At 34.7% G+C, this 15514-nt stretch overlaps 1 protein-coding gene across 1 annotated transcript; it reads right to left on the minus strand.

Annotated features, from left to right (window-relative positions):
• Positions 1-2432: 2432 nt before the first annotated feature.
• Positions 2433-12544, minus strand: LOC142976883 (uncharacterized). The gene is made up of 5 exons (XM_076120460.1): positions 12360-12544; positions 7341-7425; positions 6744-6932; positions 4289-4421; positions 2433-3598 (listed from the first exon to the last, which is right to left on the minus strand). The coding sequence occupies exons 2-5, from the start codon at positions 7416-7418 to the stop codon at positions 3507-3509; spliced, it is 492 nt and encodes a 163-aa protein (XP_075976575.1). The 5' UTR covers positions 7419-7425; positions 12360-12544; the 3' UTR covers positions 2433-3506.
• Positions 12545-15514: the final 2970 nt, after the last annotated feature.

Genomic DNA, 15514 nt, shown 5'->3' on the forward strand with positions numbered 1-15514 from the left:
CTTCAAAAAATTTTTTTTGATTCTTTCGTTCTAAAGTTCTTTTAGAAAATTTAATCCTCTTTAATTTGCCGTATTCAAAAAGCCTGTACGACGATTTGCCACGGAGTTATCGTCAATCAAAGCAAAAAAGTTATTTTTGACTTTGATATTCAATAACTCCGGAAATAATGATTGTACAGGAAATCAAAGGAGAGTTTTGAAAACTGCACAATATTCCCTATAAGAAAATGTAAACATTTTTGAAGAAAAAATTTTTTTTTGTTATGAAACCTCGGACTGAAAAAAAGACAAAAATTCGTGAAATTAAGGATATTTGGATAACTTGGTATAACTTTGGATAAAATGGATGAACGAAGGATATCGTCGGTAATTTTTCAACCTCAAAGTGTCCCCTAAAATCCTTCAAAAATTCAAAGCGCTGCGATTTTTTTTTCATTGTGCCCCGAAGCTTCAAATTCTTTGTTATTGCAAAAATCACCATTGTGAGCAATTTTGTGGTTTTTATTCATTTTTTTAATAACAATTTTTTTTTCTCTCTAAAATCTTTATTTTTTCGATTAAAAAGCAAATCGCAAAACGAAAGATCGTCTATCGCTGCCATGAAGTCAAAATCGAGATTCGTCAGTCCATAAGACACTGGTCCACTGTCTACGTCCCCAATCGTGATGGTCATGCGCATAAGCCAATCGGGCTCGACGATGTCGTGGAGTGAGCATAGGCACGCGATTTGCTTTTTAATCGAAAAAATAAAGATTTTAGGGAGAAAAAAATTTTTTTATTAGAAAAATGAATAAAAATCACAAAATTGCTCACAATGGTGATTTTTGCAACAACAAAGAATTTGAAGCTTCGGGGCACAATGAAAAAAAAATCGCAGCGCTTTGAATTTTTGAGGGATTTTGGGGGACACTTTGAGGTTGAAAAATTACCGACGATATCCTTCGTTCATCCATTTTATCCAAAGTAATACCAAGGTATCCAAATATCCTTAATTTTGCGAATTTTTGTCGTTTTTTCAGTCCGAGGTTTCAATTAAAAAAAAATTTTTTTCTTCAAAGATGTTTACATTTTCTTATAGGGAATATTGTGCAGTTTTCAAAACTCTCCTTTGATTTCCTGTACAATCATTATTTCCGGAGTTATTGAATATCAAAGTCAAAAATAACTTTTTTGCTTTGATTGACGATAACTCCGTGGCAAATCGTCGTACAGGCTTTTTGAATACGGCAAATTAAAGAGGATTAAATTTTCTAAAAGAACTTTAGAACGAAAGAATCAAAAAAAATTTTTTGAAGCCCGTGGACCTTTTTTTAGGAGGGAAAAAATTTGGAAAAAATTTTTTTTGGTAGTTTTCGTAGGATTTCTCCAGACCTGGCCATGACAAAAAATTTTCATGGTCATATCTAAAAACTAGACACTTGGAGCTACAATTTGCTTTTTTTATTTTTTCTGTACGACCATTTTCCTCGGAGTTACAGCTTGTTGAAAATCACCCAAAAATTTGGATTCTTTTTTTATATCCCTTAATTTTTGGGACTAGTTTATATATAGGGACCGAAAAGTTTCCCTTTAGCAAATTAAGGCATCTCTAATTCTAGTTTCTGTTCGCGAATTGGTCCGCCTGAAAGATTTACCGGGTCAAAAAGTAGGTATCGAATGTGTTATTCTAGGTATTAATCTATCAGTGTACAAAATTTCATTAAGAGCCGTCCAGTCGAATTTTTGTAAAAAAATAAGCTTATGTATCATAACAATACATATAGGCTGTATAATCCACGAAGATAAAAACTTATTTTGCATAGACTCAAGGCCTTAGGAAAAGGCTAGAAAAGTTCAAGTATATATAGGAAAAGTTTTCCTACCAACAGATCTCTTCATATTAAATCTATTTTTAATCTGATATTTCTATCTACGGGATTATGGTTCAACTTCCGCGGAACACATATATTAAAATATTCTCTCCCACGCTTGTTCGAGAATGGTCGTGATAAAATGTTCTCCTTATCTAGTGGTCTTATATTTCGTATAACTCTTTAAATTATACCGATAGTGACAGGTTTGATGTCTGAATTAGCCCGAAAAACTATTTCCGAAATTTTTAGTGAGTGCTCAGAGTAAGGTAGCTGGGCTTTCGGTCTTATATTTTCAAATGTACCTGTGTATTGTGCACAAATTTGCACACTATTAACAAAATACTCCAAATCGGTTAGTTTCAACAAAACTTAATCGAGGCAAATATCGCTTATTCCTATTAAAACGACAGAAAAAGTTCAATGTCTTTTGGCCAAAGGTATTTAACGTCTAAATCATTTAAGTAGAATTTTAGCATTTCGATTGTTTAATAGCGATAAAATAAAATTCTATATTCTGTTTTCAGAAACTTTAATTTTAGCTTTTACACTACTGAAAACGACTGAAATAAAACAAACTAATATACAATAAAAGCATTTATTGATTAAATCAAATAAAGCCTTACATTTAAAACAAAACTGTAACTTTAAACTACAACTATTTAATGTTAATGCGTTTTATCCTATTACTTATTCTCACTGTCCCAGTACTGGGAAATTTTCTCTTCCCAGAATGGGAAAGAGGTTTCATAATCTAAAAAAAGAATTAATAAAATCTACAGTAAACTGCAATTTAGACGTCATTTAAAACTAATCTATAAAGACTAGTAAAAAACAGTAAAATATAATATTTTTATGACAATTCATCGCTTTGCGATCTTGTTTAAAATCTTGTCGTGAAGTTATACAGCGTTTTGTCCCTTTCAATCTATTTTGAAACCGTACTTGAGTGAAAAAGACAACACACTGTAAGGCGGATAATGAAATACAAAATCACGTATTTTAGAGTAATACTGAAATGACAATATTTTGGATAACTAAAACTTCATTATAACATTAATAAAAATAAAACTTATATTTAATTTGTCATCTTATTCTAGGCTTCCATTAAAAATATCCATTTTGAAGAAAAATTATAGAAAACCAACCATCGATTGATTTATTTTTATGGCATAAAGGATTTTTTTTAATACGAAAATTTGATACTGTCCTATTTATTTACTCGTGTCTATCCCACTGCTGGGCAAAAAAAATTATAACTAACAATTTTATTGTGTATTTCGATTGCGGTTCTGATTTAATAACAAATACCGCAGACAACACAGTTTTCATAAAAGTAATTCATTTTTTTTGGTTTTATTACTTAGACTGCAATCAACAACTTATGTATCTTTAAATGCTTATTCGGTGTAAAAAAAATGTTTTACACATAGAACTTTTTCTTCCAAAGGGTCGATTTCAGTAGCGCGATTCTCTACAGTCAGTGCTATCGAGTATCGAAAATTTGACAAATCATAAAAAATACTGCTGAAATAGTTCCTACGACGCTCACTAGAGACGCTGATCAGATTTTCATACAAAATATCTCTAAAGCCGGTTGTCGATAGTCGATAGTGGTAGAGAATATCGTTACATTATCCTTATAAGTGTAGGTGTTTAGGCTTTGCTGTAAACTGTGGGGTTGTTTTCAGGGTCGTTCATACGCTTGTAGTAGCTCCTGATGACTATTAAGAAGTAGATGCTGAGTCCTGCAAACGAACAAAAAGGAAAATTAAAATCGTGGCATTGCCGTTTGTTAGTGTTTGACCAAGAAAGATATTGAGATGTTCTCAAGAGTAGCCAGAGATTTGAGAATGAGCTGTGGCTGTGGTAACGTTGAAATTTTGTTTGCTTTTTATAAAAATTCTGTCTATCAAATCACTTCATAAAAAATCGAAAAACTTTTTGCATATATGTAGGTACTTTTAACATAAATAAAATATTATACTAAACTTAACTATGAATAATTAACAAAAAACAAAATATTTTCAATTATACAATATATTTACAATATATCCAATGCATACAAAAAGAAATAATAGGATTAGGAAATTAGTCTTTAGGATTCCGTCTATTATAACAAGTCGGTCGAACTATGGTGCTAGAATACAAGACTGATCTGATACTACTTACTCCGTGGCAAAATAAAATAGAGTCAGTTCAGAAATGAACACCTTCAAAATTATACGAAGTTTCGTTTTCGCGAAGCGTAGCCCTTTGGTATTTATGGCAATATGGTTACTGTCCTTGAGTGACCATACTTACCTCTTCATTACAAAGGAAATTTACTCATTTTTGCATGAATTACTTCTAAATGTTGAACCGAAATGAGCATTGCAGAAGTTTCTGGACCTAATAGTGAAAAACGTAAGTAGAAGTAGTAGTAGTATAATACATACCGATTTGTAGAATATCCCTGAAGATATGTTGTACGTTGGGATTCGTAGAGACAGAAGCGATGAATAACAGGATGCTGAGACCGATGAAGATTCCAGTGTAAATGAGATAAGCCTTCACGTGACCTCGCTTGTACTGAAAAGAGAAAGAGATATATTAGATACATAAAATCACGCCTTTTTCCGAATAGGCTATGCTGTTGTTTCTTGTTTGTCGTATGGCTAGTGGTCAACCTAGTGTCAAAGTTGTTCAAGCCGCCCGAGAGGCCTTTGACGTGGCTTAACGACTGTTATCTTAATTGATAACAGCTGGGACCGACTTTTAACGTGCCCTCCGAAGCATGAAGACGCAAAGTTCAAATATACCACATTGTGGTCACCCATCTATGGAATGACCACGCCGATGTTTGCTTAACCCACAGATCGTTTACCGACCGGTGAGCGCAACTGGCTATGAGCGCCTCAATCGCTAAGGCTAAAGAAAGCTTCTTGCTATGAGCCCTACAAACTTCCCATACTTCATTCACATCCATATATCTTGTATTACAGGCCCAAAGACACATTAAGTCTGTAATAAGTAATTTACATATTATATTAAGCTGAAGAGTTTGTTTGAGCACGCTAATCTCAGAAACTACCAGTTCGATTTGAAAAAATATTGTGGTGTTGATTGGTGATTGGGCCCTTCACAGGAGGCTATAAGCTATATTATGAACTAGCTGACCCGCGCAACTTTGCTTGCGTCAGATTAGAGAGAATGGGTCATATTTTTCCCCGTTTTCTAACATTTTTCGTTGCTGCTCCGCTCCTAATGATCGTAGCGTGATGATATATAGCTTATAGCCTTCCTCGATAAATAGACTATCTAACACTAAAATAATTTTTCAAATCGGACCAGTAGTTCCTGAGATTAGCGCGTTCAAACAAACAAACAAACTCTTCAGCTTTATAATATTAGTATAGATGAGCAATTAAAAATATTGTCAAAACGGGAAACTAAAACCCACGCAGACACAGACGCGAGCAGCCACTAGTTTATTAAAATCAAGTTTTTACAAAGAACTCGCTTCCCACGCAATGGTCGTGGATTTAAAACCTAAGCAAGCCAATGACATTTCAAAGTTATAAGTATAGAAATAATTATCACCTATTCTATCGGTGAATGAAAACATTATGTTGATTTTTGCCTGAGAGTTCTTTGAAACAGTTTTTGAAATGATACAAAGAGCCTAAACTGCAAAAGTGTAGCGTTGACACAAGACCTAGACGTTTTTTCATTTACTAAGTAGTGGGCAGTAGAAATATTTACCAACGGAATTCCTAAATTAAATAGCCGGATTCCTTGCTACTATCGGCTATCGACAACTGGCTAACTATCGAAATTTTGTATGAAAATCAGATCAGCGCATCTAGCGGGCGACGTAGGAACTATTTATGCAGAAGGTATATTTAAAATGTCAATCATTAGGTATTAGAGATTTTCTATCGAAATTCTAATGAGACAGTTGTGGAGTAAAGCTCTTTCCGACTGAAAATATATTTTTAAATTCGTATATTATATTATAAAAGAGCCATGTCCGAATATTTAATACATTGTCTGTTATGTATAAATAGATTTATTATGTACTTTGGCTAGCTATAAATTATTAAACACAACGACGTTTCACTTCTATTTATTTATATTATACCAGAACATATGGAAATCGTTAAACTAAAATAAACATAGAGTACTGTAAAGTCAACATTGTTAACAACACTTACATACGTAGCACTAGGTTTAAACAAAGATAAAACTACGTTTTAGTCATTTATGACAACCTTTCAGATAACATTTTTTCAATTATAAATGATTACCCGCGACTTAGTCCGCCATTTTCCCATGGGAATGCGTCATTTTCCCGGGGTAAAAAGTAGCCTATGTCCTTTCTCGGGTATCATAATCCAATAACAAATCTCCATACCAAATTTCATGCAGATTGGTTCAGTAGTTTAGGCGTGATTGAGTAGCAGACAGACAGACAGAGTTACTTTCGCATTTATAATATTAGTATGGATTAAAAGTAATTTGCATTTACTGGACGGTAAACGATTTGTGGGTTAAACAACCTTGGCGCGGTCATTGCATAGATAGGGTAACCACAATGTATTTTGATCAGTTTTTCATACAAAATTTGTCAATAATTAATCGATAGTGGTAGAAAATCGTGTTACTGATAATTAATCACTACATAATTTAAAGCAAAGTCGCTTTCTGCGTCTGTCCCTATGTTTCGATAATAAAATATGCTTTAATCTCAAAAACTACACAACGGATAGGATGATAAAAAATGAAAAAAATAAAGACAGGATGATTCAAAAGGAATGTTATATGTAAAAGTTTAAAGGGTTTTCTTGTAAAAAAACTGTTTACATCAGGCAAAGCCGGGGCGGGCAATTAGTTAAAAAATTTGACTCTTACCTTATGAAGGCCGACAAGCAGAACAATGCTGAAGATCAAGTTGAGAAGAACTATGATCAGGATGAACACTGTGATGCCGATTAGGATACCAGCTCCCAAACGTTGCTCATCGGTCGTCACTTCGCTCGCATAGTAACCGCTAAGACCCATAGCGATTCCGGCCATCAACGTCAAAATTATACTTCCAATCTGAAAACATAAAAAAAATATAATAAGTAAGCAGGGATAATCGCTGAATTGTGTTATCTATACTTAATATTATAAATCTGAAGAGTTTGTTTGTTTGTTTGAACGCGCTAATCTCAAGAATTACTGGTCCGATTTGAAAAATTCTTTCAGTGTTAGATAGCCCATTTATTGAGGAAGGCTATAGGCTATATATCATCACGCTACGACCGATAGGAGCAGAATACCAGGAAAAAATGTTACAAAAACGGGGAAATTTTTTACCTATTCTCTCTTATGTGACGCAAGCAAATTTTAAAATAAATTTGAATTTATACAAAGATCAGAAGCGAAACTAAACAAAATACATTATTCTATATTATTATCATATAATATATTTTACCCTACAAAATACAGTAATTCTATTCTTACCAAGCTCAAATAACCAATGATCAGTGATCCGGTTCTCAGTTCGATGCAGAAACAACAGTTGTCCAATATGCAACCCATTTTGAATCTGAAACAAACAAATTAAAAGTTTAGCGAACAATCTTCTGAAATGATAATAAATGATAGGGAGTCATGTTAAAATCCTGCAGAACTATTAAGATTTTGCGAATAGAAAGGGACTTAATAGATAAAGTGACAATAAATGTATGAAAGCAACTATCAGAATGCCACCGCTGTCACGTATCTCAGTTGACAACTATTTGAAACCCACTATGCTGTACGTTGATTTCTCCTTAGATTATAGTGATTGATTGATTAAAGCAGCAATGTACAGAACGGTGACTATCAATTTGACGTACACTAGCTGTCAACTGGGATACGTGATAAGCCCGCTGGTAAGTTAAGAAGTGAAAAAGAAGAAGTGGTGAAACCGAGGGAAAATCTGTTATACGAATCATTTCTAATATTTGTTACGGTTTATTTAAGCATAACACTTTTTATATAAAGATATCCGAACAATAGAAGTCTGTGGACATGAAAAGTTTTAGTTGAAACGCCAACTATTAAAATATGTATATAATTATTTGTTCTCTGCATACTGAGCAGTAAATTATACCGCATGCAAATATCACAATGCATAGAGCGGAATATTAAAGACAATGTATTCAAACTTGATGTAAGAAACAAAGCAACAATCAGACTCAAAAATTCGGAGCCGCACAAAAAATCAAAACCGGTCGGTCCTAATAATAATCTGACGTCATCTTTGCAACGTTGCCGCTCGTATCCAGACCATTATGGTGGCGTATATACGAGTATGTTATGTTATGGCGCTTGATGATCACATAAGTGACCTTAAATTGTGGCATATTATCATACTATGTATGGAATTTAATGGTCGTTTAACAGACCGTGGAGCACAACAATGGGTTTTATTATTCTATCGCTTCATCAGTCTATAGGACCCATGTGTGAAGTACCACGTTTGAATTTCAAATCGTATTGCAGTTTAGGCATTGAAGTGTTTAGGAAATATCTGAATTAATAATGTATACTATAAGACAATGAATACAAATCAAGCTCTTTTTAAAAACTCACAAAACTGACGTTGTAGAAGTCTGCCTTTTAAATATCGTAAGAGGCTTCGTTTATGGTTTAAATAGGAATTAGTAGAAAAACATTGTAACTGTGAATTGGCGTGTGAACGAAATCGCGGGCAGATACCTTCGTGTCATCAAATTGCATTAATATTTTAAAATTGCAAGCCAAAAACCTTTTTTTCGATAAAATATTACCCAGGAAAATAAAGGCTAAAAGCTACTAGCGTATATCGTGCCGAGCTGCGAGAAAAATCCCGACGTTTATAAATATCCAACGCTTCAATGCGTTTGATCGAAGAACATTGACCTACTCACAGTTCCCATCTACGGTAGCCCAGTGAGCGTTCTCACAGCAAAATATTTATGACCAACATGGCCGCATTGACTACAAACTGGTTACTATTGGATTTTCCCCATGTTGGAAATCCCCCAACGCACATTACTATCTCCGATATCGGTTGATAGTCGCCATTCATGTATACTACAAATTGAAGCTCCATTATCTACTACTATCGTCTACCGACAGCCGGCTAGCTATCGAGAAATGTTGTACGAAAATCTGATGAGCGCCTGTATTGGACACCGTAGGAACTATTTTGGCCGTATATTTTTATGTCCAACTCTCGATTTTTGACAGTACCGACTGTACAGAATTGTGGTAGGTACTGTAGCACGGTTTTGTACAGTCGATACTATCGAGTCTCGAGAGTTTGACATTTAAAATGTACTTCAAAAATGGTTCCTATTGCACCTGCTAGAGGCGCTGATTAGATTTTCATACAAATAATTTGATAGCTAGCCAGCTGTCAGTAGTCGATAGTGGTTAAGAATCGCAGTACGGTAAGATAAACGTTTGGAATGATAAAACTTTAGTTTGTTAGACAATTGTCGTTGAATTGCGTGCGATGTATCATGCAACGCAAATACGAGTTGCATATAATGCACATTAATAAATATTAGGTATATTAATAAGTAAAAGAAATAAAGTAACATATTTTAAATGCAATTTATTTTTATTATTCATGAATTATGCTTAAAATTCGTTTCAAATCATTTGCATATCGTGTTATTTGTTTTTTTTTAACAAGAATTGTGACATTTAACTGTTTTTATTTATTCTCGCTACTACATTTGGATAAAACCCGTTGATGCTTTATTCTTTTGGAGATTTCCGTAATATTTTTCCTCAAATCAACATACACCAAAAAGTATTAGATAATTGTTATTGACAAACACATGTTGTTTATTCTATACAACTATTGACCATGACTTTGACTATAAACTATAGCAAGTATCTGTGAATCTGTAAGTCTTTCGGACAGCAAGACTATGAAATGCAGCAGCTTATAAAATTATTGCAAGAGACTTCGGATTACCGGAGTATCGTTCTACTGCTATCGACAACCGAATAGTTATCGATAAATGAAAATCTGACAATCATAGGGGCGGGGCGCTGATAGCTAGGAAGCTATCGCCGTAGGAACATTTTAAAATAATATTTTTATTGTAGCAAATCGCGTTAAATGTAAAGCTTTGCTAGATATGCAGACGAAACTATATCCTGTAGCGCGATTCTGTTCAGTCGGTACTGTCGAGTATCGAAATTTTGACATTTAAAATGTACTGCCAAAATATTTTTTACTTCACCCGTCAGAGGCGCTGATCAGATTTTCATACAAAATTTTTTCGATGACAGGTCGGTTGCCGTTAGTCGATAGTGGTAGAAAATCGAGCTACTGTATCCAGATAATGAGATTTGCAGGATTACACGTAACTTAATGAGTCGCGCAATTGTATTACAAACTGGGTCGGTGTGAATGTCAACACGAGTAGAGGTCGATGACCCTTCGATACATCGATAGATACTCGTCAGTGGTTTAGCTGGCGGTGGCTGATGAGACTGCGGTTTGGGCTGCACGTGTACCACAACGTTGAAGCCTGACCTTGGCACTGTATTGTGATAGAGTTACTTGATCTTTTGACATTATTGGTCTTATTTGGAGGCGCCCGTAGCCAGTTGCGCTCACCGGTCGGTAAACATTCTGTGGGTTAAGCAAACCTTGGCGCGGTCATTCCATAGATGGGTGGCCGCATATTTTGGTATTTGAACAGGGCGTCTCCGTGCTTCGGAGGGCACGTAAAAAGAGTCGGTTGCGGTTGTCAACAACAAGATAACAGTCGATAAGCCACGTCAAAGGCCTTCGGGCGGCTTGAACAACTTTGACACTAGGTTGACCACTAACCATACGATAAGAAGAATATTGGTCTAAGGACTCTTCCTCGGCCTCTTGCTGGGTGTGCTGGCGGTTACGCTGCTTGCCGGCGTCATTTGTTCCTTACATTCGAGCGATTGATTCGAGCATTTGATAGCACTGCGCGGCATGTGCCGGCGGCATTGCCACCTGCAGTATGTAGCAGCCATAAGTAGATGTCCACGAACACCGCTGAGTACCAGTTTCTAGGAAGCCGGTACACGAAAAGGCACAAGAACTGGTCTGAAGAAGACCCTTAAAAATAAGCATACTCCAAGCTTAGAGGAACTTTAAAGATCCCATGGGACTTCAGAACATAAAGGAATACATCGTGATAAGATTATGACATGATTGAGAGTTTTCTAAATGTGTTTTTGATACGACGCGTAGTTCCTGATCTGCATTTGGCTAAAGTGATGGACTCAATGTTGTGTGTTCATTTTCTTGTTTCCCAGCAACGCGACTGCAATTAATTAATCCTTCATTATGTCCAGAAATTAGGACAGTAATAAATTTAATGATACTTATTAATATGAATTACGTAATTATACCAATGCCTTATTGTTGATATAATTAAATAATAATGCACATGTGTTGTGCACGTGTAACTATGTTGTGTCTTATTCGATTCAATATATTTAATAACAGACAATCTCAATTATTTTTTTTATTGTTGATGAATAATTTGTGATTGCGATTATTGTTTTAATACCACGACCAGTTTTTTTAAGGAAAATCTGTAAAGATAGACTGTATTCTTTAATAAGAAATATTTATTTGAAGTATAATAAATACTTTTGTGATTCACTACTTTCTTAAAAAAACTACTCTCTCACTATTTATTGTTCTTGTGTCTTGGGGACTTTACAAACACACAAACAACAAACACTTAGTAGGACCAGACCCAAAACAACTAATTGTGGATCGCACAAAAATACTTAATTATTCCATGTGGGAATCATACCCACGACCTCCCGACGCAATGGTAGTGGCGCGGCGCCACATTCACCACTGCGCCATGGATGTCGTCGTATACACTTAAATATATGATAAATCCAGATATAATGTACTGGAGATTTTTTATGGAATCAATACTGTCATGAGACCCCACGATACGAGCTTACCTAGTGTGGGGACCACGGAGTTTTACCAACTGTATTATCATAGCAATACGCAAAATGATCTCAATATTTGTTATAATATAATAGTTATAAGAAATAAAAGTTTTTTCATTTTCAGATTAAGTTTCATCGTCCCATAAGACCCATTCACATCAGAAAAGACAATACCTCTTAGGGAGGCTTTTGCAGGAGTTTTTGGGCTTTATATATTTACAAATGACAAAAATGTTTCAATTTTATTTTATTTGTAACTTAACTGTTCTAAAACTAAAACAATGACCAGCCAGCAAAAAAAAATATAACTGTAGGTAACTGTTAAACTGGAATTTTGGTCATATAATTTCGTAACCAAAATTATACAAAACCCAGTAGCTACAAATTATTGTATTAATATCTGGTACGTAATAAGTTTTTCTTAACTATAAAAAACCTCAACATAAACACAGAAAGTGAAATACAACAAAAAAGCCGGCAACACAAAAACAACGACATTAAACCTTAAAAAAAGAAACAGTTATTTGTACTCACGTTTTATTTATATTTCGAACAATCTAACACCAAAAAAAGTTTTTTTTTAATTATTTAAAAAGAAATGTAAAAAACGACTCTTTTCCACGGGTCTGAGCAAGCAACTGAACTGGAATTGGCCACTATGAACGTTTGTATACTAAGCTCTACTAACGCACACTCGGGCACTCCTGCGACGATCGGAACAAGTTTAAAGCTATATACGTACTGACTTCATAATATATGAAAATGTTTCGCTGGAATCCTTTACGTCATCTAAGAGTCTCGACGATAACCCTGTTGGGTTTTCCTCACGTAAAGTTCATTAAGATTTACCAGAAAATTTAGTTTAGTTACATTTTTTGTTGACGATAGAATCAATTAATTGTTAGATTTATCATCGCCATCAGCTTAGCCTTTTTTCCAACTGTGTTAGTTGGTTTCCAATCTCACTGGGTTCATCTGAGTACCAGTATTTGACATGCAGAAATTGCATATGTTAGATTTATGAAAGTTTATAGTACGGAAAATCTGGACAGTTAAGACTCAAAAACTTCAACTATTAAACATGCATAATTTCACAAAAATTCGATTTATAGTTTTTGAGAGAAACAAACAAACTCACTTCTTCATAAACTTTTGCGTCAACATTATAATATGGAAATGGTAGGATTATAATTTAGTTGCTTAGTACATTTGCTCTCATCAGAGATATAAACTATCACACATTGGCCCATTGTTTGCAAAATTTTGGGAAATGGCCAGACCATCAATGATTAAGTGGTATTTGAGAAGTCTCCGTACATCCAACGGCAGAATTCCGTATGGGCTAACTAATTCGGGCTCATTTACCCTCGGTTTCTGAGGTATATTTAGCGGAAGTTTATCTATTCAATAGCGTTTTTTTTTAATTGAGTTCGAACGCTATTGAATAGATAAACTATTGCTAAATGTAGACAAGTGATTTTAACTACAGGCTGTGTACCTACAAAAGAGAAAAAAATTAATGAATTTTAACCCATCACTGTCCCATTGCTGGGCAATGGTGTTCTCCTGGAATAAATGAGAGGTTAGGCCTAGAACTTACTATACTGACCAAGTGCCGATTGGCTTAGCTTACAATCGAAACAAGATTTTTAGAAACGAATTTACCACAAAGCTCTTTGTATTTTTTGTTACGGTTTGTATTGTTTGTTCAATAGATGTATCTTTTATTAATTTAGCGTCTGTGACTCACTTATCGTATTTAAAATAGCAAATAATTTCCAAATGAGTCCTGAGCTAAAAGCTCTAGAACGAATCAATGGGTGAAAACCTGGTTAGTGCCCCTAATGAGTGCCGTAAGAACTAATCGTCCAGTTCTTCATAAAAGTAAAATTTTCGATACTTGTTGGTACCGACTCTATATTATTATCTATATAATTAACACCGATTCTGTACAGTCGGTACCATCGAGTATCGAAATTTGACATTTAGAATGTACTGCCAAAATATTAGGTCGGGGAAAAGGTTTTTTCGCATTATAGTATGTATGAACTTGTAATAAAATCTTTTCTGTACACAAAAAAGCTCGATATTTGGCTACCTCATGATCTCACTGAAAGAAACCTAATGAACCGTGTACTCATTTATGATTCTTGAAGCCAAAGAGACTTGTAAAAGATTTGACAAAGTAATAACAAGTTCATACATACTTTAATGCGAAAAGACTTTTTCCCCGACCTGATAGTTACAACGACTCCCGTCAGGGGCACTGATCAGATTTCCATACAAAAATTCTCGATGACTCTCTGAGCTGGTTGTCGGTAGTCGATAGTAATACAGTATCGAGCTACAGGACTACGTGTATTTACTTTCGAAAGAATAAAATATTAGTGTGTTGGAGCAGCTAGCTAACATTGACACATATTAATATGTCAGTTACTCACAAACGTGTTTTCATATTATAAAAGATAGATTACGTCATTTATTCATCCATACATCCTACTACTCGAACTAGTACTAACTAGATGACTTGGGAAGCTTCACTCGCACGCATTTAAGTAAAACATGGTTGTAAATTTACCAAATTAACCCCCACCTAATCCTAATCTACCAAATAACCCCTGAAACTAATTTGATTGAAATAATAAGAAGCTTTAGGTTGATCCATGGTTTTTAACTATCCCCTTTTCCGAGGTAGCGGTAGATTCAGTAAATTTAACGACTATCATAAGTGTTAATATTTGAAAATAAAATGTAAATTAATAAATGATTTTATTTTTATTCTGATTCTGATTCCCATGCTGGATTTCATCAAAATTGATACAAAGGGCCTGAAAACGTAACAAAAAGACTAACTTTTGCTTTTACAAAACAATATGGATACAATATATGCGAAAAATAACGTTGTATTTTTTTACCTCTAGTTACAGTACAACACTGCAACAACAAACTGATGGATGCGCGTAATTATGATATTAGATAAACCACCTTCGTTGTGTGAAAACCTTGACAATAATAACAATATGTTTTTGAAATTATTATCCTGTTCTATACAATATGAGATATCAATTGATATCTATTTTTATTCATGACTGTATTAAGTAGCGTGACTCTCAACACTCAATACGCCTAGATAATAACTATAATACAATTTTGTTACCAAGATTTCGGCCGGTATATGTTATCTAAATATCGTAATTATAACTCGGAACTAGGATCAGACGGATCGGACGGTCGAATCGTATCCACTCGATCGGCTCCACAGACAAGGAGATATGTATAATTTTGACATACACAGACGAAAAGTTAAAAAAATATCTCCTGGTACCCGCTAGGCGTGTTCGTGGCTTAGTTAACGATAGCCGCGCGGATCGATCTCTGAGGTTAAACCACGCTTGCCGAGGTTGTTCTGTGGATGGGTGACTATTTAACACATATCGAGTTCCTCCGTGTTTCGGAAGGCACGTTAAATTGTGGGTCCCGGCTGTCATTTTCGGAGATCGAAGCTTAAAAGTCTGACAACCTGTCTTACCGAAGGGTATCGTGTTAAAACCCAGGTAACTGGGCTGTGGAGGTCAGATAGGCAGTCGCTTTGTTATTTATTATTATTATTATTTCAATAGTCGCAGATATCGAGATACTTTTCCAGTAATGTTAAATTACAGGTTTTCGATTTGATTTACTGCAGATCA

The sequence above is a fragment of the Anticarsia gemmatalis genome, chromosome 12 (genome assembly GCF_050436995.1).
Source record: "Anticarsia gemmatalis isolate Benzon Research Colony breed Stoneville strain chromosome 12, ilAntGemm2 primary, whole genome shotgun sequence".
Taxonomy (NCBI): domain Eukaryota; kingdom Metazoa; phylum Arthropoda; class Insecta; order Lepidoptera; family Erebidae; genus Anticarsia; species Anticarsia gemmatalis.